General features: G+C 36.5%; 1 protein-coding gene across 18 annotated transcripts in view; it reads left to right on the top strand.

Moving 5' to 3' along the window:
• Positions 1–27968, top strand: part of CFAP20DC (CFAP20 domain containing) — a 257536-nt gene that overhangs the window by 121021 nt on the left and 108547 nt on the right. For 15 of the 18 annotated variants that reach the window (XM_043885489.1, XM_043885495.1, XM_043885494.1 and 12 more), the window contains 6 exons: positions 5778–5942; positions 17984–18120; positions 18790–18952; positions 20668–20784; positions 21933–22058; positions 24556–24890. In XM_043885489.1, coding sequence (XP_043741424.1) covers positions 5778–5942; positions 17984–18120; positions 18790–18952; positions 20668–20784; positions 21933–22058; positions 24556–24890 — 1043 coding nt within the window. The remainder of the gene's footprint in view (positions 1–5777; positions 5943–17983; positions 18121–18789; positions 18953–20667; positions 20785–21932; positions 22059–24555; positions 24891–27968) is intronic. The other 3 variants (XM_043885493.1, XM_043885492.1, XM_043885496.1) reach the window with 3 other exon arrangements.

Here is a 27968-nt window from a genome sequence, read left to right on the forward strand (position 1 = left end):
ACCCAGTTTTTCAAAATGGTCAAAAGTCTTAAATATATCTCCAAAGAAGTTACACAAAAGAAGATAAAACAGATGTCAGCCAACAAACCTAAGATGCTAAACATCATTGTTCATTAGGGAAATAAAATTTTAAACCACAGTGAGATACCACTTTATACCTACTAGGATGGCTATAATTTTTTTAATAGAAGATAAGTGTTAGCAAATGTGGAGGGAAATTGCAATCTTCAACCATTGCTGATAGGAAGCCAAAACTGTTCTCTCGTTGTGGAAAACATTTTGGCAGTTCCTTAAAATCTTAAACACAGCAATACCACATGACCCTGCAATTCCACTCTGAAATATATACTTCCCCAAACAAAAAACAGATACATGTGCATGCATGTTTGTAACAGCATTATCCCCAATAGCCAAAATGTGGAAACAGCCCACATGTCCATCTCTGGATGAGTGGATTGACAAAAATTGTTAAGTACTATTTACACAGACACAAAAGGCCACATACTATATGATTCCATTCACATGAAATATCCATATTAGATAAATCCATAGGGACAGACTGTAGATTTGTGACTGCCAGGGACTGGGGACCAGAGAGAATGGGAAGATACAGGTTAATGGGTAAGTTCACTGTGAATGTACTAAATGCCACTGAATCTTTTACTATAAAATGATTAATTTTATTAAAATGAATTTCTTCTCAATTAAAAACCAAAATGGAATGATTCATTCAGGATAGTGAAGATTTTGCATAGTTCCTTTAAACATCAAAACCTTTTATTACTCAAAACAAAAGAAAAACACACATACCAGGATGCAGTGGTGTCTTCACCATTGAAATAATTTTCTTAAGTATCTGCTATTACTAATAATAAACATTTATATAGCACTTGCTATGTACCAGGTAGTATTCTTATCCTTTCATACATTAACTAATTTAATCACCGCAGTAACCCTGTAAGGGAAGTGTTATTTTCATATCCATGTTTCACAGATACGCAGAACAGGGCAGAGCAAGGTAATTACGATGCCAGGATCAGACAAGCACTTGGTATAGCCAGCACATGAGCCCAGGCTGCCTTGCTCCAGAGCCTGTGCTGTTAACTGCTGTGATATACAGCTTCTTAAGATCTTTCTGCATTAATACAGTAAACTCCATAAAGCAAGGATTTGAATCCATATCAGGCCCAGGGACAAATCTGATAGTTATATGGTAGATGAATGAATTAAAAAATGAATCAACTTTATACCAATATTGTTAAATTAATTAGATTAGATGTGTCCCCCTAAAATTTATGTCTTCTCTAATAAGATATCCAGGGTTTGCCTAGTAGCTCAGATGGTAAAAGAATCTGCCTGCAATGCAGGAGCCTTGGGTTCGATCCCTGGGTCAGAAAGTTCCCCTGGAGAAGGAAATGGCTACCCACTCCAGTATTTTTGCCTGGAGAATTCCATGGACAGAGGAGCCTACAGTCCATGGGTTTGCAAAAAATCGGACACAACTGAGCGACTGACACATGCACATAGGAAGAGATCCCAGAACGCTCCCTCTCCCTTCCCACCATGTGCGGTTTCAGAAGGAAGACAGCCATCTCTGAACCAGGGATAGGATGTTCATCAGACCTCAGATCTGCTAGTGTCTTGGTCTTAAGCTTCTCAGCCCCTAGAACTATGAGAAATAAATTTGTTATTTCTACACATTTCCACACAATTTACAGTATTCTGTTATAGCAGCCCAAACAAAAACAAATATTTTGGCAGTGAGAAACTTTTGTGTTTTCTGCTTCACTCTCAGTGATGTTTCAGAGAAGTGAGATTTGATATAAGTAAGGCACTGTACTAGGCACTACAAGTAAGTAAGATGAATAAAGTTGAATCCAGAATCAGTGAATTATTATAGAATTGGTTCTTATTTAAACTACAATGAATTATGAGTATCTGTAGTGGAAACAGATCTATAAATCTAACTATTTTGTAAGGCATTCCCCCCCCCAATAAAATGGGGATGATTATTCTTAATGCATAAAGTGCTTTATATATGTGTTAAAATTGATGACTTAATTTTTAAAGCTAGTTAAGATCCTCATCAAGGGTATTAAACACCACAGAATGGTTCATTTTATGAGGACTTTATGTCCAAAGAAAGGAGAACAGGGTTATAAAGTCACTCAAACATCGCAGTAATACACTATCTCTTACTGGGAGCAAAGGTGTCCAAAAAAAAGCTACCATCTGGTTGTGTCTGGATGCTGTATGAGCAAATCTGTCAGCTTTCTCAGAGCCTTATTCACATACCATTTTGCCTTTTTGAGCTGACCATTCTAGCCTACATAATGTTCTTTCAGATGTGTTAGCAAAAGAAGCTCAAATTCTATTGTACCATATTTCAAACATTAACTAAGCAGTCTGCATGTTTCCGTACAAAGCCCCTGCCCTGGAGACAGAACTTGTATGAAACAACAACATGACAGGCTCCCGTCCCTTAGTATCTGATTGCCTGCTTGATTTGTTATTTGCCATCTAGGGAGGAAAATATCCAAATAAAATGTGCATGGAGTACTATTCAGGATATAGCTGAATAAAGAACAACAGAAGAAGAAAAACAGAAGACTGGGCAGCTGCATTTAATCTCGGTTGACTGTTATTAAGGGGCTTTTGTTCATGACCATTTATTAAGCACCCCATTTGAGCCAAGTGTTTTACTAAATATAATCACTGGGATTCTCTCACTATTCAGTGTGGCAGAACTGTCTTTCTTTCACTTCCTAGAATGCACCGAAGTCTTTCTGTCTTCAGGGTCTTCAAAAGCGGTTTCATCTACCTGAATAATCACTCCCACCCCATTTCACTAGGCCACTTTCTGCTTATCCTTTATGACTCAGCTTAAATGTCTCTTTTATCAGGAATACTTTCCCTAGCAACCTATGAAGCTGGATTCCCCGATTATTTCTCTCATAACATCTTGAACTTTCCTTTCAAAGCATTTAACACAATTATAATTAACTGCAATATAACTTGTTTCATATTCTCTGCTGGGTATAAGCTTTAATAAGGCCATCATAGAGTCAACTCTGGCTCACCACTATGTTCCCAGCCACTAGATGAGTACCTGGCACATAGTAGAGGCTCAGTAAGAATTTACTGAATGATAAAATGAGTAAATGAACGACTACAGGTAGACCATGCCCTGTAATACAGTTCAGCACTATTTCATTTTTGTGTAGGATCTGTACTATTTTTGGAATTAGTCTTTATTTTTAAATTAAGCCATAATTGCTAAAAATATAAAATAATATAACCTAGTAATTGAGCCTAGAGAAGGGGGAGTGGTTGGTGGGGAGATGAGTTAAGTTCTATTTGGGTCTATCAGAACATCCAGCTACCTGGTTTAAAGCCCCTTCATAGTTTGGGATCACAGAAAAATGAGACTAAAGCTTCTTTCCTCTTTCTCAAAAATGAAACTTTCCATACAAAATCTCAGGAAGTTTGACAGTCCGTAGTCACTTAATGATTAGGCTCTATTTTAAAATAATACATCAGTAGTTTTTTCTCTAATTTATCCCTTTATTGAAGGTTTTATTTTATACTGCCCACAATATTCATTCCCTCAGTGAATAATCCAATAAGTAGTAAGACAATTCTGAGACCAAAGAGAGAGTCTATTATATAGAGAAAGGAAAAATGATATAGAGGGAATTTGATCCTTTTAATGTGAAATCTGATTTGCATGTCAACCACAGTCATGTAAGATTCAGATTGGAGTTTTGTAATAGTCTCTGTTTTGTTCTATCTTTCATAAAAACTTGTGGGTTTTTGGTTACCAGAATTTGCTATTTGTCTCTTATTAGTTGGAAATTCAGCTTTTCTTTTGGATACATTTCAAACTGTGTGTGGTATTGTACCCTGTACCATCCACACAAGCCCTATGAGCTAAAGTTTCTATAATTTCTCTTCATAGGATTCAGAATACAGCATTTTATTTCAGGTTCTTATTAGCCTACTGAATTTTCTTTCTCTATTAATATAAGAATCTCAGTTTACTAATATTGGCACCGATGTGGAAATTATCTTTTTCTACCTCGAGAAGTCTGAAATGACATGTCTATATATATATATATATATATAGAGAGAGAGAGAGAGAGAGAGAGAGTGTTAGTTTACTTACTTTCCAAATTTTTTTTTATTTTGATAGTTCATTTACTCAATTCCGTTGGCTTTCTAAATGTCAATGACAAGTAAGAAATGAATGGACAAAGAATACCTGAAAACTAAGATTTGTAAGCTCAGTGGCATTTGTAATGACTGGCCCATTAGGACACTTAGAAACCATTACATTGCTCATGAGCATTTAAGTTTTTAGTTAAATGATTCATTTTCCTTTTCAAGATTAGGACATTAAAATCTAATTAGGGAATGGCCACGGCTTGGATGCACAAAAACCTAACATAATTTGCCTTTATAAACATGGTTAGAGTTTATACTTACAGAAGGATATTTTTGAGGGATGAATTTGGTCGAATTTTTCTTACTATTCATATTCACATGTGCACAAACCAAATTTTTTCCACTAGATTCTAAAAGTAGAAATTTTTTCCTACTAAAAATTAAATTATTATGAAAAAGAAATAAAAACTATGCTTAGACTAATCAGGGAAAGTTATTTTTCATTTTGGTATATTTCCTTCTAGTCCTTTTCCTATCCATATGTTTCATTGAACAATTTTCTACAGCTGAGATTAGGATATATTACGTTCATTTAACATCTTATCTTGAACCTTTCCCATCTTTGTAAATACAGTGTCTTATAAACTCTTAACTGGAAATTCAAGTTGTTTCAGAAATTATAAACATTTATATTGACCTTCATCTGAGTTTCTGATTTTTTAAATGTAGAATAGATTCATAAGTGAAATTACTGAGTGAAATATCATGGACATTTTTAAGGCTTTTGATGCACATAGTAAAACTGCTGTTTGGAATGTTAACATCAACTAAATTCCTACTTGCTACATATGACAAAGCTTAGTATCTTTGCCACAAGATAGGTCATATATATAACTTTTTAAAATAACCTAGTAGTGAAATGGGTTAAGAACATGAACAGAAAACTTATTATAATGAAAACTTAAATATCCATATAAATATATATGAATAATATGAAATATCATTTGAAATACAAGCTATAATAATAAAAATACTACACTAATTAAACTACTTTTTTCTTTGAAATTATTTGAAGATTGGATGTTAACATTAGGGAAAGCTGGGTAAAGGGTATATTGGAACTCTGTACTATTTTTATAACTTTTCTGTAAGTCTAAATTTATTTCAAAATGAAAAGTTAGATAAATGACTCATATAATGGCTCTAGGTGGTTACTCAATAATGTCATTGTACTTAGTGACCTTCTATAAACGAGGCAGTGTAATCCCAGAAACTTTTGTTGAGCATACTCAGCTGGTTCTTTGGAGTCCTACTCTAGTATTAAAATATATATATATAAAATATTTCCAGTCAGTGCTCTCATCCATTGCAGAAGTCTCTGAATCTGTTCCGTATGTTGATACTCTTTCTCATTTAATCCTCTCTACAATCCTAGAAAGTAAACCTTAAAATTATTTATGCTCAGATAAGGTAACCAAGACTGTATAACAGTGAGTAACCCATCCAAAGTCATACTCTAAAATGTTTTACTTTAGTTGGTTTCCTTTATAAGGTATGTCCATTCAGCAGAAATTGCTTACATTTGGAGAATGAATGTTTGTCGTTATTTCCAGCTGGACATGATGCTCCCTTTCCAACAGATGAACCTATAGACATCATTCCACGAAGCTGCCAACTAACAACAGATGTTCCACAAGTGACACAGCTGCTAAACATGACTAAACTCCGCCAAACTGAAATAAAATTTGGGGGTCATCCTCTGAGTTCAGCAGAATCAGGTATGTACTCAAGTCCTAAAGTTTAAGCCTCTTTATTTTTAAGGCCAAAAAGTAGAGGGTGGTGGAACAGCCTGGCAATAATGCTTCATAGCTTGAGATTATATATTAAATCACTTTGACATCAGCTCTTGTCAGTGATAAATCATTTTAAATTTCTTTTTTAGCAACTAAAATAGCTTCTCAATTTTTATATGTTAAGTCAAACATCCTTGGTTATTCCTCTCTTCCTATATGTGTCCAAGCCCTTCCAGTTACACCTCCAAGTCATCTCTCAAATCTGATCCTATTCTACTTTCATTGTTGGGGTCCCCACTGTCACTTAACCTTACCCTCCCAGTTAATCTTTACATTGCTGTCAGATTTCTCTTTCTGATAATAGAAATAGAAATGTAACCATTGATTAAAGACTTTTAATGCCTTTCCTACTATCTTAGAAGACAGAATGAAAAAATGCCCCTGGGGACTCACACAAAGTCAGTCTCCCTTATTCCAAACTTACTCTGCAGTTTGATCTCCAGACCCTTTCTCTCGTTCCCCATGTGTTAATTTCTGACCACTCTCTGCAGCTTTCACATGTTCTTATTTTGAGATTGCTGTTTCATTGGCCTAAAATGGCTTCTTTGCCTTTCTGCCTGGTAAAACACTCAATTTGTCTTCTTAAATCCAACTCAAATGCCACCTCTTCTGCCTTAACAAGCATTGTTCTCCTTTTGTGATGGCTTTTTGTTCCTTGCAATACTTTTTACTTAATATTCTTTCATTCTCAACTAAGTGTGACTCTTCCAAAAAGAGCACTGTACATCATTCTTCTATATTCCTACCACCTAACACAGTGTTTGCCATATATTTGGCCTGGTGCTGCACACTCATATGACAGTAGCCAGTCAGATAACAGGAATGAGTGAAGTGAGCCGGATGCCTGGACATCTGACCCACAGAAAGAAACATTTTCTACTTCTGCAGTGAGCCATGTTGGGAGTGGAGAGGAGCAATGAGGGAAGAGTAAGATAGTGTTTCAAAGAGACTGTGCTCTACTGTTGAAACAGTAATATCAACAACTGATACAAATGATACAGTACATGGCAGTTAACACCCAGCCTCTGTGAGTGAGCCGTAAGGGAGTGGTGAGAACTACAGCAAACTGGATTCTCGTTCTCAGCCTAGAAGGGACAGCTGCAGTTCAGTTCTAGCCATATTTTGCCTTGCAAGAACACAGGCACAGTCTCACCAGATCTTTCATTTTTTTTTCAAGAGGAACTCAGTATCCCAGTGTTTGTAACACTATTTGTTGTAAAGTCGCTCAGTCCTGTTCGACTCTTTGCAACCCCATGAACTGTAGCACGCCAGGCTTCCCTGTCCTTCACCATCTCCTGGAGTTTTCCCAAACTCATGTCCATTGAGTGGGTGATGCCATCCAACCATCTCGTCTTCTGTTGTCCCCTTCTCTTTGACAATTTTAAAATATTGTCTAAACTCTATAAACATTTTTTAAAACACTCCTAGAGTCAAACAAAACATGCCAGGGCTGCCAGTTTTCTACCTCTGTATTGGACACCCATAGCTATTGACCAAACAAGTGAATAGTACTTACAGATCAAGAAATCTGTTATTCAGATGAGCAGTTCTCAGCTTCCTGTATGTTAGAATCACTTGGGAAATTTTAAAAATAACTGATATAAAAAAATTTTTTCCCCTAATGTCTATGCTTCACCCCCAGAAATGTTGATTTAATTGCCTTCGGCTGGGTTTTTTTTTTTTTTTAAAAAAACTTCTCCAGCCATTGTGACGTACAACCAGGTTTGAGAACCCTGAATGAGTGACTGGATCACCTATCCCCACAAAGGTGATAACCTTGGGAGAAATCATGGTGAGGAGTGAGGGAACTAGTAGGGTGTGTTGGTTCTCAGATAACAGGTGGGGAAGAGAGAGTTGTCAAAATTCAAGAGTGGTCAAAGTAGAAAGAGGAGAAAAGAGATGACCATAATGAGATGCATTGTGTGCATGCTAAGTTGTTGTCTGACTCTTTGCAACACCATGGACTGTAACCCACCAGGCTCTTCTCTCCAGTGGATTTTCCAGGCAAGAATACTGGAGTGAACTGCCATTTCCTTCTCCAATGATGAGATGAATGAGTGACAAAAACAGACTCATTTTTCAGTTCAGTTCAGTTCAGTTGCTCATTCATGTCTGACTCTTTGTGACCCCATGGACTGCAGCACACCAGGCTTCCCTGTCCATCAGCAACTCCCGGGGCTTGCTCAAACTCATAACTCACTTTTACTCTCTGTTTATCCAATATTCGTTTATTCTTGGTACATTTTTATTGCATATTTCTAGAGATTTGGGACCATTCTGTTAACTTTTTCAGTATCAGTCCTGTAAGAGAATTTGACACTATATTTTTCAGTCCTTTGTAATGAAATTTCCAAACTCACAAAAAGGTAGAGAGTGAATCCCCCATATTTCCATCACCTGCTTTGACAGTTGCCATCTTTAGGCAAGAATTTATGATAGAAGTGAGAACACAGATCGTGAGAATTTGTATATTTGTTATATATACTATCTTTAGATAGAGAGGGAGAGAAAGAGAATATATGCAATCTATGTTCATTACAGAACCTTTGGAAAATATATAAAAGTTCTCACTACCCAGATAGCCGTTGTAAACACCTCACATCATAATTCAGTCTTAATGGAAAAGTCTCCACAGAATACAATAAGGAAGAGTATTTCACATAACCAAACACTCTTGTCTGTATCTAACAGGCTGTGATAACTTTCCATAACAGAAATGATTGCAAAGCCTATCAGGTAGCTCTTTGTAGTTTTAAATGCTTCTTTTTTCTTCTGTCTCTCTAGCTTAACGTTTTAAGAGTTGTGTCTTTAAATGAAAATGCAAGTCTATATCCAGATATTTTGTGTCTTTGTTTTAAACTTCAAGGACACTTGTAATGCCAGAGAATAAAGAGAAATTTGAATAAATATTAAATGCATCATTAACTCAATATTATAATTAAACAAACTTTTTCATAGGCCATGTTCAATCCCAGCTTGTAGAAGAGGGTTAAGTTAGTATATATTTTTCTATATATGGACTTTCAGTGCATAAGGATAGTCAACATGAGTTGTTTATACAGAAAATTAATAATCACCATTGAAAAGCTTATTTCTTCTGTCCTGTGAAACTCAGATGTACTTATGTTAATTTATAACCACACAGCTTATGATTGTTCATCTGAAGGAAATCTCATAGCACATGTACAGCACCTAAAATTTACATGAACGTACATCGAACTTTGTAGTTCGCTTTCTGCAAATACTTTTCAGTTGTTTATTTTGACATTTGTGGGCTTTGAACCTTACTATAAGTGATTATAATACAAATTATTGTTCTCTGTGTGAGAGATTTTATTTGAAAGGTGTAGCTAATGACTAACGCCCAAGGACAGACTTTTTAATCATGGAAAAACCAGGAGTATTTCTTCATTTGAAGTATTTGTTTTTGTGTCTTTCTAAAATATGGGCTCCCCATGATGAGATTTGAATTGCATGAAAAGGGGCTGGGTGCTCTTGTAACTAACAGTACTTAACGTAAATTGTGATCTTTTATTATAAGTGTGCATGCTAAGAGATCCCAGTATGCCACTACAGAAAGAAGTAGCTGCTTCCTACGGATGCTTTCTGGCATGTTCACCGGAGCTAAAAAGGAAACCTTGAACCTTCTGTTTTAGAGTGCATTTTTTGAGTGTCATGTAACTTGATCAAGAGCATTTAATGAAATTAATAAAATAATTGTGTTTCCAAAATGTCTGTTACCACACATTTGCACTGTTCACTTTATCAGTTCCCAGTGCACGTTAGCTAATGATTGTTAGTCTGCAGAGGACTGTAGGATCTGATGATCTTATTTTCATTAATGGAACCCCACTTTAATTGAACCAGAGAATAAGATCTAGTTATTGAAGTTGAGCATTCAGCTGCTAATGACAAGATGCAGTGGTCCACTAAGTACAAATCAAAACTAGTAATTTGCTTAAAAATTAGGACATAGTTTTCCCAAGTGCCCTCCTTTCCACAGCAGCAATCTCACTGGATTTTTAGTCCTCTTTAAATAAGAAGACTGACATCCCTATCTCCTAGCTCAATTGCAAACACATAAATGAAAGCATCTAGCAAAACCATGACATAGTGATCTAACCATAGTTGGCGTTGCTGAGATCTTTAATAGAATTTCTTCTTTGCTTTGGACATTATGAAAGCAAATTTCAAATCAAGCAACAATATCTGCTGTAAAGTAGAATCTTAAAGAAAAAAGAGTTAGGTTCTGTCTTCGGGAACAAGCGAGACACTCTAATTTCTTCTTTTCTAAAGCCAGACTTCTGGTATTCCCTGGTTTAGGGTTGTTGGTTAAAGAAATGCCACAATTAAAAAAAAATAATAAGCAGAAAACCTGAATAGACATTTTTCTTAAATTTTAAAAGCTTGTAATTAGTGTACTTTGCACAGGATATGCATTCTCAATTTAGCCACAGTTCTCCCCACATTCTCCTTGTGATTTCTTGTCACTATATTTTGCCTGCCTGGCATTCAGGCAACTTCATTTGGCCCTCCCCAATACCACCACTTTATTCTCTCTAGAAAAGATTATTACAGTATTATATTCTATTCTTGATTTCTCATGAACCCCATTCAGTCAGTCAGTCAGTTCAGTCGCTCAGTCGTGTCCGACTCTTTGCCACCCCATGAATCGCAGCACGCCAGGTCTCCCTGTCCATCACCAACTCCTGGAGTTTGCTCAAACTCATGTCCAACGAGTCGGTGATGCCATCCAACCATCTCATCCTCTGTCGTCCCCTTCTCCTCCTGTCCCCAATCCCTCCCAGCATCAGGGTCTCTTCCAATGAGTCAGCTCTTCGCATGAGGTGGCCAAAGTATTGGAGTTTCAGCTTCACCATCAGTCCTTCCAATGAACTCCCAGGACTGATCTCCTTTAGGATGGACTGGTTGGATCTCCTTGCTGTCCAAGGGACTCAAAAGTCTTCTCCAACACCACAGTTCAAAAGCATCAATTTTTCGGCACTCAGCTTTCTTCACAGTCCAACTCTCACATCCATACATGACTACTGGAAAAACCATAGCCTTGACCAGACAGACCTTTGTTGGCAAAGTAATGTCTCTGCTTTTTAATATGCTATCGAGGTTGGTCGTAACTTTCCTTCCAAGGAGTAAGTGTCTTTTAATTTCATGGCTGCAGTCACCATCTGCAGTGATTTGGGAGCCCCAAAAAATAGTCTGACACTGTTTCCACTGTTTTCCCATCTATTTCCCATGAAGTGATGGGACCAGATGCCATGATCTTAGTTTTCTGACTGTTGAGCTTTAAGCCAACTTTTTCACTCTCCTCTTTCACTTTCATCAAGAGGCTATTTAGTTCCTCTTTGCTTTCTACCATAAGGGCGGTGTCATCTGCGTATCTGAGGTTATTGATGGACCCCATTAGTCTTCATCAAATATACTAGTTATCATGTTCATAAGATTCTCATGTTTACCCAGATCATTACTATTGGACACACTTTTCAGATAGCAAACCAAAAAGTTTCAATTGCTTTACAAAACTGCCCAGAGTATAAAAAGTGGACAAGGAAAGAATCCCCTGCAATGCCCCCCCAGCCCACCTAAGCCCCTTCACCACGTGTGGTGAAAAGAGAGCACCAAGGGTCTGAGCCCAGGCTCTGAGGGAACAAATCTCTATAAACACGGTGAGCCTCAGTTTCTTCATCTGTAGAGGTGGAATAATATCACACCAAGTGATTGAAAATTCCATAGAGGTCATGTACACATCATCATATCCATCATCCTTTAGATCTCAAATTGAATGTCATTTCCCTGACCGTAAAGACTAGATACCAGCCCCCTGTCGAACACACTGAACCTTCCCTTCATAGCTCTTACCACAGTTGTAATCATGTATTTATTTATGATTCATTTGCTGTAGTATCAGTCTCCCTTGTGAGACTGTGAGTGCCTTGGAGGAGGTTATGTGTCCACCTTATTCCTTGTCTTATTCAGTGCTTAGAGCAGTGGCTGCCCAGACTAGGTGTTCAGTCACTACTGAAAGAATTGGTGGATGAAGGAATAAATGATGGTGAATGGACTTCATAAATTGTTAAATTTTATTCAAGATGAAAGATATTAATAGCATATTTATGGGCACTGACTCCCTGTTAAGCACAGTATTTAGTATGTTACATGTATTGTTTCAGATAATCTAACAGAAATGCCTGATTTAAGTACTACTATTATCTCAATCTTATGAATGAAGGTGAGGCTTAGAAAGTTTAATTACTGTGTCTAAAATAGTATTGCTGTACTAGATCAGCCTTTTTGTGTTTTTGATATTCCTGATAACAGTGTACCTATAATAAAAATCCAATTCAAAAATCTGGATTCTTGTAGCAGGTTCAATTCTGATTTGATTGTTAGATAATAGATGTAAGTCTTGAGCATGACCTCTCAATGATTAGAGTTGAAGATTCAGCAGGTTTTTCTAGTTAAACTTTGAAAACCTTGCAAACTTAAATGACTATAATAATTAGAACATTGTATCTTGGGACAAAAATGAATGTTTATTTTTCTAAAAGACAATTAGAGAGTAGACCCTCAGGTTTTATAATCTAACTACAAAGGCTATACCCCTCAGTAAAATAGCAAAATAATTAATGGTAACATCTCTGACCTACACCAAGTTCATTTTCCGCAAACTCAAGAAAATGAAATGCCTAGAGCATGACTTTAATCTAATCTTGATTTTTAACCTTCTGTTATGCATATTGATATCAGCTCTTAAAAGAACTCCTTTTAGAATTCAAAAGGCATGCATTTCTGTTTGTAGTTTTCTTTCATTAAGATTTTTTCTCATTACAGAAACTTTGTCCCTTCTACTTTTTATTTTAGAAACCAAAGGTCTAAATTACTTTTCTTGTAGTTTTTAATTAGGACCCTATTATGGTGGATACAGAGCATGATGCATGTTTACATAGATAATTATGACAATTTTTATGTGATTATAAACAGAATCATTAAAGTGAAACAGGCTTTAAGAATGTGTATGTGTTAATTGTACTAATAAATTGTTAAAGGCCTGCTAATTAAAGAAATAACTAAATGGTGGAGTATGGTATACTTTGCTTTGTGGAGGGAAAAAGGTACGCTAAAATTTGTAAAACTTAAAAAATAGCTATCCATTTAACCACACAGTGGTAGATTGCTCTTTAAAGAAATCCTATAGTAGACTCTCTTATAAAATACATCCTATTCTCTGTGCTTTAAGGAATTATATCAAGCTTAATTATAGTTTTAATAGCCATTGGCTGTCCACTGCTAAGCAAGAGATTCCTCTGAGAAATTCAAGGTATTTAGGAATTTATAGCTGGAACTGTGACAGTATAATTTTTTAAGACACTCCCTCCCCCCAAAAGTTTATCTTTTAATCTTGGATACTATCCACAATTTTGGTGAGATTTATTCATTGTCTACCATGTTCTCTGCTGGACTCAGCAGAGGAGTGTACATGGAGTACCAGATAAATGGTCTTTCTACTCAAAGAAACTTAAATTGTTGTGGGGGGCGGGGGAAACCTGTATATAGATGAAGAATATGAAAAAAATCAAAGAAACTACACATGTATGATGTTTGAACAGAAAGATATGCCGATAAGCAAATGGTTTCTATGATTGAAAGTTAGAGATAAAAAAGCTTCTATTCTGGTATTGAAAACTCCCATATAGGCCTATGCCATATCCCATATACCCCTTGAGGACTCTCAGTGGCTCTTCTTTCTGGGAAAATCCACATTTGAGAACAAATTCAGTAGTCTAGGATTTGTTCTGTTTGGTCACAGAAGGTACAAATGATGAGTCTGAAATAGATTTTTCCAACTGGCCTGGAATTTGAATGTCATTTCTTTCTTTTGCTGATCTTAAGAAACTAGCAATATTTTTATTGACTCCAAATGGTTGTTTGTAAATGCCTGAAAAGATGCAGTTGCACACATAGTCAAGTCCATTTGCTAACACTGGGAAATTTCACATGTAAGCTGAGTTAGGCATCTGATTCTGGTGCCATAGCACTGCAGCCGTTGAAAGCCACTCAGTTCATGTAAGTATCTATGTCTTGGTTATTGTTGACCCTTCTTTTTCATCCCCCACACCTTGGCAGTTGTTCCATCTAGTCGTCCTCCTCAATTCACACATAAAACTCTCAGGTAGATTTTTTCTTAAAAATAAATTTTAACAGTAGTTAGAAACATTTAGTCATTTAATCCAACTTCCCTTCTGACCCGTTATACTTTATGATTCATTTGGTTTGCTCAGCAAAGGTGTGTTGCTCTGTCAAGCAGTAGGCTAGCAAATCAGGGATGACAAAGCAGACCTCTGAGTTTATATCTACTGAAATATACATCATTAGAGAATCCCATAAACACATGTGAAAGCACAAGTCTGACACGTTCTGTGAGGGAAAGCTTGTGGGAGTACCTAATTTGGGTACCCTAATCAGAGGGGTCTGGGAAGACTAGTCTGAGAAAGTGACACATGATCTGAAACATAGGGGCCAAGAGGGGAAGGAAGATCCTTCCTGACATGGGCAACAGCGTGCATGAACGCTCTGATAGGTAGGAAGAACTGAGGCCAGAGCAGAAGATGGGAGGTGTTAAGGCTAAACTGAAACTGGAACATGTAAGTTATTGCAGGCAATGTTAAGGGCTTTCTTCTTAATCCTAAGAGTGGCAGGGAAGCCATTGAAAAGTTTTAAGTGACAAAGAGGAATAATTCAATTAGATGTTGATATAAGACCATTGTGCTACATTTTGGAGAGACCATGGGACAGGAAGCCAGAGTGAACTTGGTAGATCAGTTGAACGGCTTTGTGATCATCCAGGAGAGGGATGATGGTCTCTTGGATCAAGGTTCACGTCAAGATTTTGACATTTCAACCTGAATTGTTTATGATGCCATTCATTAGACCAGATTCTTGGTTTTAGGTGTCTTTGATACATTGAGGAGAAGCTGATCAAGAAGGCCACTGGATAGAACAAGTGACTCTCAGAAGAGAGGACTAGGCTAAAAATAGAAATTAGAGAATCTACCTTATAATATGCAAAATAGCTTTCCAGACTTATGTTCAAACACCTTCAAAATGACAGAAAATTCACAACCACAACAACTAGACATGCTTTAATTAAAGAAAGATGTTCCTTGTGTTGGACTAAAAGCTTTTTTTAAATTAATTTTTATTGGAGTATAGTTGTTTTACAATGTTGTGTTAGTTTCTGCTGTGCGAAGAAGTGAATTAGCTATATGCACATATCCCCTCTTTTTTCAGATTTCCTTCTCATTTAGGTCACTGCAGAGTAGTGAGTAGAGTTCCCTGTGCTACACACTAGGTTCTCATTTGCTATCAATTTTAAGAATCAGTTCAGTTCAGTTCAGTTCAGTTCAGCTCAGTCGCTCAGTTGTGTCTGACTCTGCGAACCCATGAATCACAGCACACCAGGCCTCCCTGTCCATCACAAACTCCCAGAGTTTACTCAAACTCATGTCCATCAAGTTGGTGATGCCATCCAACCATCCCATCCTCTGTCATCTCCTTCTCCTCCTGCCCCCAATCCCTCCCAGCATCAGGATCTTTTCCAGTGAGTCAGCTCTTCGCATGAGGTGGCCAAAGTACTGGAGTTTCAACTTCAGCATCAGTCCTTCCAATGAACACCCAGGACTGATCTCCTTTAGGATGGACTGGTTGGATCTCCTTGCAGTCCAAGGGACTCTCAAGAGTCTTCTCCAACACCACAGTTCAAAAGCATCAATTTTTCGGCACTCAGCTTTCTTCACAGTCCAACTCTCACATCCATACATGACCACTGGAAAAACCATAGCCTTGACTCGATGGACCTTTGTTGGCAAAGGTTGCTTTTTAATATGCTCTCTAGGTTGGTCATAACTTTCCTTCCAAAGAGTAAGTGTCTTTTAATTTCATGGCTGCAATCACCATCTGCAGTGATTTTGGAGCCCGAAAAAATAAAGTCAGCCACTGTTTCCACTGTTTTCCCATCTATTTCCCGTGAAGTGATGGGACCAGATGCCATGATCTTAGTTTTCACTCTCCTCTTTCACTTTCATCAAGAGGCTTTTTAGTTCCTCTTCACTTGATGCATAGTAGTGTGTATATGTCAATCCCAATCTCCCAGTTCATCCTATCCCCCCCGCCTTGGTATCCTTACCTTTGTTCTCTACATCTGTGTCTCTATTTCTGCTTTGCAGATAAGTTCATCTGTACATTTTTCTGTATTCCATACGTAAGTAATATTATATGATATTTGTTTTTCTCTTTCTGACTTACTTCACTATGTGTGACACTCTCTAGGTCCATCCACGTCTCTGCAAGTGGTGAGATTTTGTTACTTTTTATGGCTGAGAAACATTCCATTGGGTATATGTACCACATCTTTATCAATTCCTTGGCTGATGAACATTTAGATTGCTTCCATGTCCTAGCTATTGTAAATAGTGCTGCAGTGAACATTGGCGTGCATGTATCTTTTAGAATTGTGATTTTCTCTGGGTATATGTCCAGGAGTGGGATTGATAGATCATATGGTAGTTCAATTTTTATTATTTTAAGGACACTTCACACTGTTCTCCATGGGCTTCCCTGGTGCCTCAGATGGTAAAGAATCTGCCTGCAGTGTGGGAGACCTGGGTTTGATCCCTGGGTTGGGAAGGAGGAGGAGGGCACAACAAACCACTGCAGTATTCTTGTCTGGAGAATCCCCATGGACAGAGGAGCTTGTGGGCTACAGTCCATGGGGCTGCAGAGTTGGACACACCTGAGCTACTAAGCGCAGCACATACTGTTCTCCACAGTGGCTGCACCAATTTACATTCCCACCAGCAGTGTAGAAAGGTTCCCTTTTCTCCACACCCTCTCCAGCATTTCAGTGGAGATGATTCCCTGAATCAAAAACCTTCAGTGATTCCCTGCCTATTCTGTGATTGCCTACCAGTTTTAGCATAGGCTCTTATCATTTTAAGGCCCTTTTCATTGTGACCCAACCCTATTCTTCCAGCTAGGCTGGTGATTTCATTATTCCCCAAACATACCTTACTCTTTTATTCTTTCATGCCTTTATTCAGTTACTTTCTTCTGCCTTGGACACATGGTGGTAAGTTGCTTCAGTCATGTCCAACTCTTTGCCACCCTATAGCCTGTAGCCTGCCGGACTGGTCTGTCCATGGGATTATCCAGGAAAGAATACTGGAGTGGGTTGCCATACCATTCTCTAGGGGATCTTCTCGACCCAGGGATGCATGTCCTGCATTACAGGCAGATTCTTTACCATCTGAGCCACTAGCCTATATATCTCTTATTCTTGAGATCTTACCATTCATTCAGGGTTTATTCAAGAAGTCACTTCCTCTTCATTCTCACTGGTCTTCCTTATTTAAAGGTAAAGCTCCCTGTTTACCTATACTATCACTTCCCTTCAGACTCCATAAGGGCAGGCAATGTGTATTGTCCATTTTGTGTCACTGAAAACTTCTAGGAAATGCCTGAGTGTGGAAATACTTGTTCAGTTGAGTTAGTTTTATTTTAATTATTTCCTTAAAGAGAAAAAACAATATTTTTCAGCAGCTTCCTTTTCTCTTTTTTTTCCCTTTTTTTATGAGGAAAAACATTTGTGGTAGTGGTTCTCATAAGATACTTAGCACAAAGACCACTTGGGGGAACCTGTGAAGATTATAGATTTCTAGACTCCCCAGGAAAATTCTAATTCTTGAATGCATATCTGATAGATGCAGATCTGATAGATCTGATGTTGGACCTCAGTATCTGTGCTTTTGTAAGTGCCCTGGGAAGGTGGGTGGGTTAAAGCAGGGAGGATTCAGATCATATGTCCCCTCGATTGTGCTTTCAGAAATACTGCAACATAGTGTTTGCCATTACGGCCATTAATGGACTATTATTACCTTCCTTTTACAAAACAGATCAGTTCATTAACAGAGGAGCAGTTAGCACACGCAACAGTAAACATCAAGATGTTTGTCATATTGCCTTTGGATCCAAAGTTCTTGGACCACCTCCACTCTCTGGCAGAAGAAATAACATGAGGCTATCCAATGAGGTAGGAGCAAGGTTTGAAGAGCTTACCTAAACATGGGTGGTATGGAAGGGGAAGGGTTTTCTCCCATTCAGAGGGCAAAAGGAAGGGAGAGAGACTACATGCCAAAAGCATAAGTCTTGAATAAATTTGGAACAGAAATTCTGGATTTTAGAAGACCCCAAAACTGTTTTCTTTCTGTCATGTCAACACAGTTAACACTTTTGAGTATTCTTTTCATTAAATATGTTCACAAAACTTAAAGACAAATATATGTGAGCACATTTTGTGGTCTCCTTCAAAAAGGAGTTGGATCATCACCAGATACCTTACAATGAACAGATTCTCAAATGTTTTATTTTTAATTTCCTCTGAGTATCTGACATACACAGTGATTTTCATTTCAACCCCTACCTACTAAAGATGGAGTGTGGCAAATAAGCACATTTTAATTTATGTTTCTATAAGATTTGCTTGTCTTCTGTTTTATGTCACATTATATTTATCCTTCCATTTCTTTCTAATTTTCTACCATAATTTCCCTCTCCAACTTTTTAAAGTTCTCATTCCCTTTGTTTTTTTTTTTTGAAACTTACTCTATTTGTCCAACTATTATTTCTTCTGTGTAGATTCTACAAGAAATAAATGCAGTTCCTGTATTTTAAAATATAAGTTAATTCTTTTTCCTTATAGACAATAAGATCTGTTGGGTCTAAAAGTAACCGATCACACCAGCAGTCTACAGTAGAGAAGTGTGTTAACAGTGCAGAAATGTTAACCTTGCTGTTACCTGAGTCTGAGGCACAAAGAGATAAAGAAAATATCGGCCAAATAAAGCAGACTGTACCTGTTCTTGGTAAGAATTCTGCATAAAGATTGATAGCTAGTGAAAACAGTGAGAAACGTTAATAAGAAACTCATAGTTATATTCTTGATTAGATCTTAAGTTCAGAGAATTATCATTTAAAAATGAAAATAGTGGTAGATATTGAAATATGTTTAGAATAGTGTACTTTTATATGTATATACACATATATATATATATATATATATATGCTGCTAAGTCGCTTCAGTCATGTCCAACTCTGTGCGACCCCATAGACGGTAGCCCACCAGGCTCCCCCATCCCTGGGATTCTTCAGGCAAGAATACTGGAGTGGGTTGCCATTTCCTTCTCCAATGTGTGAAGGTGAAAAGTGAAAGTGAAGTCGCTCAGTCGTGTCCGACTCTTAGCGACCTCATGGACTGCAGCCAACCAGGCTCCCCCATCTATGGGATTCTCCAGGCAAGAGTACTGGAGTGGGGTGCCATTGCCTTCTCCCATATATACATATATATATGTATGTATATATAATCTTCTTGAACCTATCATTCTATTTATTGTTATTTTACATTGCTATAGTACCCCCATGTTTTTACTTTCTGATGACTAGTGATAAAATGTAGTATCCAATTATTGCTATATTTTGCAAACCCCATGTGCATTTTAAGTTTTCTTAGTTTTGTCTTTTAATTAATCTTCTATTTGTGAAGAGCACTTTATTATCCCTCCCTGTTACAAAAAATAACCCGATTAGTAAAGACAAGACTTTTATCCCAAGTTATATAAGATTGAGAGTTCGGGGCTAACAGACTAAGTGATTTGCAATTTGTTTGCAATTGTTAGTTATTGGAAAGAATGGAAATCAGAACCCAAGGCTTACCACTCCCTGTCAATTTGTCCACTTTTACTGGTCTGACTTTTATCAGCATTGAAAAGGGGAGAGGCACTTGGGTTCATTTGATTTAGAAATTAATGATCACTGTTAGAGACTATATCTCCATTGGAATATAAAACTGAGATGAGGAAATTAATAACAGATATTCAGTCCCAGTTTTATCACTGTCTGTGAGACCTTGATCAGTTTTCTTAAAAACTATGAGCCTCAGTTTCCTCATCAGTAAGGATACAGTTACTACTATCACTAGTAGTAATAAGAAATAACAGCTGCCTTAAAGAGTCAGTTTGAGGATTCAGTGAGAACAGTCCGTCAAGCGCATTGTATTGTGCCAAGAATGTAAGTATTCAGTAAATACCAAATGCTGCTGCTATGAATATTATTATTATTATTATTACAGAAATTAAGAATTCTTCAAGATTGATCTCATTTCTCCAGGGCTCTTTTGGAAATTAGCCTCTAAGTGCTTCTTGAATGATAGCTGGCCATACTCTTCTAAAGGAAAAAAATAATTTTTCTGCATTGGCCATAGATTTAATTTTTTTGTGTTTTCTAATATAGCATGTTGCATGATTAGCATTAATCTAAATTATTTCTAGTTCTCTATATGGTTACATTACATGAATAAAATGCACTAGTAGTTTTGAGAACCTGATACAGTTCTAATATTGGGAATAGAAATAAATAGCTAGTTCCTATAAAGAAGTAAGTTGTGTTTTTTATACAGTTTTACATTTTGTCAAAATGATACATGAACATTCTCATTATGGCTATAATTACATTTAGAGTTGATTTCAAACTATATAGTACTTTCTGTTCTGGCTTTTTGTTCTTTGATATGAAAATGTACCAGCCAGTCTGCATATTATGCATCCGCATCCCCCTCAAGAACCGTCAGCCGATAAGAATAACAACAGGAGAAGATTTCGGTTAAAAAGCACCAGCGGAGAAAGGACAGAGACACCCAGCGGTAGGGCCCTAACTCAGTACTGTCTTATATCTGTGTGTTATTCAGGGCGATGCAATCTCTCTCTGCAGGTTGTAAATTTCAAAGGATTATGAACCAATTCATTTAAAATATAAATGTCTGTTCTACAAGGATTATGGAAATCAAATTTTCTACAAAAGAATTGCTCTAGAGCCTGACAGAGATTTGTTGGATTAAACAGACAGTGCCCCAAAGTGAAGGACTTCCTACTTCTACTCTCAGAGGCTGAATAAGCTTAAATTGTTGATTTTTAGAAATGGCCCAAATCTGATGGAGGTTCCTGCCTGCAGACTTTACTAAAATTGAACTTAACTCATAATTTTTCAGTTTTTATTTATCTCTCTTCTTTTTAAGTTGGGCCCATTTTGGATTGTTTTTATATTTGCTGTCTCTCCTTTTGGACTTCTTGATGTCTATTATAATGTAGATTAAAATTTCAGCTCTTTGCAACCAGTAAAGCATTAGAGAGATATAGTTGACTATTCTGTAAATTGTTATTCCTTAGAATATACTAGATTTGAGTCACGTATGTACAGATTTGTATACACATGCATTAGTCTATCCTGAATCAAGCCCAGAATCTATGATATATACATCTGTTAGCATAATTTCTCGAAAGTGTAGCTTTCTTGGGGAGGCCAAAATTCCGCTTGCTAGGTTTCATATTATTTTTATAAAATAGTAGGTAGAAAAATTACTTCTGCAATAATGTCTGTGTCCATTTTTCTTAAGCTGCTAAAGGAACAAGCTTGGTTTAAAAGAGTTGAGTTCAATAAGAATTGTCATTTAGAGAAAACACACTCCATTTTACATGGAACCTAAGGAAAAAATATAGGACCTTTTAAAAATTATATGGGTTTTGGAATTCCTTTTATCACATATCATAAAACTTAAATTTAAAAAGTCCCCATGCAAATATCAAGGAATTTTAAGATGAACCTCTACAAAAAATACAGCTGGGTTCATCTTAAAATATCCTACTGGAAAAAAAAATGCATATAATCTGTATTGTCACATCAAACTTTCTTTTTAATAATCATATAGAAAAGTATACCAAATGCCATTTTTCAAAAATTAATTTATATATGTAAAAAGAAGTAATATAGAAGAAAATATTTATTCCATTAAAGGCAGTTCTTCAGAAGATAACAGGAATGATGAACATAAAGCAGCAACTGTCCTCACCACTATGTCCCAGCAAAGAGCAGAGACATTGAACCCCCGCTCTCCAGTACCCCAGTCTCCTGATCAAGCAGGTTAGCATCTTTATTATACCATAATTGCTAACAGTTAATAATATATGGATATGTTAAATATTTCAAGCCTGGGCATTTTGAAAAGTCATGATACAGACATTTCCTATAATCTATCATTCTTTAAAATTCTTTTTAACTCAGTTTTATGTCAGACTTTAATGGATGAAAGACTATTTTTATTTTCAAATTTCAATGTACAAGTTACCGTGTTCAGAATGAAAGTTTAAAACTCTGTGAAGTTTTCACATGACATCTTCACCCTCCAGAAAGATTATCTATGACATCGTCACCCTCCCCAAAGATTATCTATTGTTGCAATTCTCCAGTCCTCTTTATAATGGAGATGTTGGAGTATAGAGCATTGAGCCCATCAACATATCTTGCCTAGAAGGTGTGTGGTACTTTTACAAAAGCAAATTGTTTTTGAGCTAGGGAAAAAAGAAAATAAATGAAAATTGTTTGTAGTTTGTCAGTCTTATTTATGCAGTGTTGAAACCTTCATTAAAATGTTAGGTGCAATTAGTGTCTCTAGCATAAATCTGACTGTGTAGAAAAACTAATTAGATGTTTAGGTGATCATTCTTGCATTTATCTTGTTTGCTGCAATATTGTGATTACACAGTAATTTACATATTTTCCTAAGAAAACATACCAAATTATTCATTACAATTGATATGGAAATACTTGAGGTAAAACTGCAAATTCCAAAAAAGCATTTGGTAGTGAGATAATTAGAGTTCTTTTGGTGTAAAAACACTTCTTTTACTTTGACTTTTTTGACAGTTAATAATATGTTTGGTGCTAGGTCATACAAGTTGTTTAATTACCTAATGTAGATTCCCAAGATCTTTTCCTCCCATTTTCTTTACACATTCCTATACATAACAAAACACACTGGTTTTTGTAATCTTACTCAACATTTACTAAAGCATTTACCGTGTTTACAAAGCACCTGCTAGGCACTTAGCACCAAGCAGAGAGTTTGCTCTCCAGAAGAGGACAAGCCAGTGAATCTATTAATTTCATCCACCACAGAAGGAAATGGCAGTATTCTTGCCTGGAGAATTCCACAGACAGAGGAGCCTGGCGGGCTATAGTCCATGGGGTCGCAGAGTTGGACATGACTGAACGACTATCACTCACAGCTACACTGACTCAGGACTCTCCACATTTGCTGTGAACGTGGTCGGATGAAGTCGATTCAACCTGCTATTGTCCATTTACCTATAGAAAATGGGAAAGCCTTGTCCTTACTAGATTTTAGCTAAGAAATGCATTTTTATAGCCCTTTTATAGGCAAGTTATGTTATATAATCATAGTCATAAGTTAAGAAACAGATGAATTCACTTGAGAAGAATACAATTTTATGTGTGCCATCAATCTAATTTTTATTAAAGGCCTTTTTGTTTGTTGCTTTTGATTTTTTAGTATCAGCTTTGAAGTTTCAAGTTAGCCAGTCTTAGCTCTTGGATATTCTTCTTATGATATGATAAACATAATATGATTCAAGAATCAGGAGTAAAATTACCATGTTTGCATTGTGGTTCTGCAGAACACAGTTCTTATAAGATTTTGACCATTGACAAAAAATAAGTGTAGCAAAAAATTTTTTAAAAAAAACATAAAACAAATTCAGTTGAGAAAATGCTCAGCTTTTCCTGCTGTCATTCTAAAGAAGAAAGTAAGCCTACTTTTAATAATGCTTTTTATAGAAAATTCTTTTCAAGTTTTTTGTGGTCATGAAATTATAAGATCTATCCCAATATTGAGTAAAAGATAAATTTTTTTAAAGTTTTGATGACAATATATCTTAGTGGTGGTATATAGTATTTTTAAAGAAAACAAAAATGTTCAGAAAAGACTTTCATAACAAAACACTCTCTCCTAAAATTAAAATTAAACCCAAAGGTCCTTTTCAGCAGCAGAACTCACCAGTCACACTAACAAATACTTCTGTGGACTTACTATTACTTGACAGATCTTCTCAGTTTAATTTATGAATTGTCTTATTCCAATTAGCAGAGTGGAGAGGGAAAGACTGTCACCTTTTTGTAGTTTTTTTTTTTCGCCTCCTGCAGTTTTGTAATCTGAACAAGGCCCAGACATTTTATTTAAAGAACTTAAGTACTCTGTCCTCCTGAACTCAGACCCTTTTAAATTTGGAAGATTCCCCCACTCTGGATTATCAAATTAATGAGACTGTGCTATGAAGAACTTGCTGCAAGATAGGTGATAATTATTTCAGACTTTCAAATTTCCTGGCCAGTGTTTCAACTCAGATGGAGAGGAAGTAAGTACAAATGAGTTGCCCATAGCTCTGAGCACTAACTGTGGGTTAAAAGTTTAGCAGGTTATAAGATGGGGGATAAATTACCTTCCTTGGCTTTTGCATTATTTGATAAACCTGTTTCAGCAAGAAATGTTAATTTAACTACCTGCCTAATATAACACTTATGGAATACTACTCTAACTTCTGTCATCTTTTGCAATTGTCAGATGAGTGGATATTTCCCGAAAATGGCGATGACATGCCCTATTTGGCCTCTACCACACAGTCTCTACTTCTGGGTGAAGATTCGTGCCATACTTCATGCCTGTGCCTAGAAGCCAGCAAGGAAAGTGAACATGATCATCAGACAGAGGAAACCCAGACTGTTCCAAAGGATGTTTTCACTTTTTCATCCAGACCACGATCAGCACCTCATGGAAAGACTCAGACTATGTCCCCAGAAGCGTGCCTGTTTACTTTGGATCTAAAGGAAGATACCAGTGTGACAAGGAGTGACACCCAGACAGAGGAAGATTTTTACGGTGGTGACAGCAGCGAAGAGGTATGTTGCCTGACGAGGGAAATAGTTGTAAAGCATAGTTGTTCTATTAGCTCCAACTAAACACTAAAACTAGTTGAAAGAGAGGAAATCAACTGCTGTTTATAAAAATGCAGCAGATTGCAGTGTCAGTCAACAGTTGCCTCAGGTTGTTATGGTAACTCTAAATTGTTGCCTTTTTTATTAACAGTCAGCCAATTTCATTTTTAATTATGGAAACCAGTTTTTGGTTTGCTTTTGTTTTTTCATTTTAATCTTTGTCTCACAGAATGAGAAATAATATGCAGTTTAGTTATATGATAGCATGACCAGTAAAACACTGAGAACACATTGTTCTCAATCTCTGGGGAAGTTGTGTTGCAGTTGCTAAGCATTCTGAATTGACAGTTTCCTGCCTTCCTTACTCCCCTGCCATCTTCTCACCTTAGACCTATTAGGACTCATTATTTTCCATATGGTCCCAGAATTTCGAGAGTTGTGCCAATTAAAGTTGCAATAATGAATCATGGATTACTGCTGGGATTTGCGTTACAGGAGGTTTTCTGTTTGCAATTATTTAGAATACAAATGTATCTCATAAATCAATAAATTCATAAAAAGTTTTTAATACCTTGTGAAATACCAAACTGGAGTTTGACACATTTGTTTAAAACTTAATATATTATACCTCTTTTTCTCCATAGAAAATGAATTTGTGAAATTTCTTTAGCATTGTTCTTTATTGATACACATTGATATTTTCTAGGAAAAAAAATATTTTAAAAGCAGATTATAGTGAAGTTATGGTTTAGTGAAATTATACAAATTATATGTAGAAATTATAGGAATAATTAAGAAAACATGTTTGTATGCTTACAAACTTATTTTTAACAGCTGTATCTGATTAAGAATACCCCTTTGGACAAGAGGAAATATGTAAGTCCATAACTCCTACCTTCAGAACCAGTTGAGAATATGGTGAGATTGTTCAGACAGTAATTATTTTTTTCCAACTTTTAATGAGTTTCTGTAGCAAAAATGCATGGGGAAATCCTTTTTTATAACATTCTTGCTTCTGAGTGTGATGAAACTGTTAGTCAAATGAAACATAAACCTACTGCAAACCACTTTATGCATAAATGAATAAATGGTACATTTAAAATGTGTTGGGAACAAATTTGTCCCTTTCACCCTGAATAAAATTAACCTATAAACTGTAAAATGAACATTTGTTTTCAGCATCTATATTGCTTCCATCCCAACTGTCAATTCTTCTACAGTATTAACTGGTTAATCTAGTAATCATACCATTTTGTTAACTGGGTAGGCCCATCCCCTTCCCATGTGCACAATTTACCTGAGCCAAAAGAATTACTGTGATGGTAGCAGTTCTATGGCAGATGGGAAGTGACAGTTCTCTGGAAACTTTGAGAGAAGTATTATGTGGAAACTACCCTTTAAATAACACCACATTAGGAAGATACCTCTCCACCTATAATGAAGGATGAGCCTTGAGAAGAAGCAATAGAGCTTTTGGAGAAAATGAAGCATATAGTTCTGAATATTTCAGTTTGTCTTTCCTTTATATGCTTTCTTTTGCTACTAGCTACTCAACTTCTGACATCCTTCACCATTTATTATGCAGACATGTACTTGTTACCAACCACGTGAAATTAAAAATTAATTTATTATGCATTTTCAAAGCTGTGATTGACATAGCTCTCTGGACACCCCTGTGCCAAGACCATTAGATGGCTTGAGTCTGTAGTGTGACCATCTCATTGCTAACACCTGCCCTGCTCCACCTTTATTCAGAGCCTATAAAGAGTGGACAGCCAGAGAGAAGGGCAGAAGACCTCTATATCATGCAGGCTTTGCTGTTAGAGGCAATAACAAGATACAAACTAAAATACAGATGACCAACAAAAGTGCTGGGCTATGTTTAAACAAGTTCTATACCTTGTCTTGATCCTTTTTTTTTTATCAAATTGGATTGTTTGGGGGATTTTTGTAAGTTACTTTTCTGTAGGATTATGTCTTCCATTTATTAATTATATAAGTCAATGGAAAATTAGATTACATATTATAAATGGTTATTTACATATAGTCTTTGAAGAAAAATCAGTTGATTTAGACAATCTTACTATTAGTTGCATCATTTTAGAATGCAGTATTCTTAGAGTAACACTATTGTACCTAAGGAAAATATAATGTCATGCTATAAATAATGGACAAATTAGTAATAATTACATTACTTATTATGCATGAAGCTTGCAACTTGTAGTTGAAAGACTATTTGATGTTAGACTTCGAATATTTTTAAGGGGAAATTAGCTGTATTCATAGAACTGTTCAACTTCAGCTTCTTCAGTATTACTGGTTGGGGCATAGACTTGGATTACCGTGATATTGAATGGTTTGCCTTGGAAACAAACAGAGGTCATTCTGTCATTTTTGAGATTGCATCCAAGTACTGTATTTTGGACATGTATGGATGTGAGAGTTGGACTATAAAGAAAGCTGAGCGCAGAAGAATTGATGCTTTTGAACTGTGGTGTTGGAAAAGACTCTTGAGAGTCCCTTGGACTGCAAGGAGATCCAACCAGTCCATCCTAAAGGAGATCAGTCCTGGGTGTTCATTGCAAGGACTGATGTTGAAGCTGAAACTCCAAATCTTTGGCCACCTGATGTGAAGAGCTGACTCATTGGAAAAGACCCTGATGTTGGGAAAGATTGAGGGCAGGAGGAAAAGGGGACAACAGAGGATGAGGTGGTTGGATGGCATCACCAACTCAATGGACATGCGTTTGGGTGGACTCCGGGAATTGGTGATGGACAAGGAGGCCTGGCATGCTGTGGTTCATGGAGTCGCAAAGAGTCGAACACAACTGAGTGACTGAACTGAACTGATGAGATGTATTCAGAAGCAAAAAAATAAAATAGGCAAAATCATGTTATCATGTTACAGAAAAAATACACTTATGATACTAAAGACTAATTAAAATAAGTTTTCAGTGCTAAGACAATTGTCTTTGTAATTTAAGTTCCTAATCATCAGTTCACATTTGAGATCTTCATTAATGTGAAAGACTCAAAAGCATA

Source organism: Cervus elaphus, chromosome 24 (assembly GCF_910594005.1).
Source record: "Cervus elaphus chromosome 24, mCerEla1.1, whole genome shotgun sequence".
Lineage (NCBI taxonomy): Eukaryota > Metazoa > Chordata > Mammalia > Artiodactyla > Cervidae > Cervus > Cervus elaphus.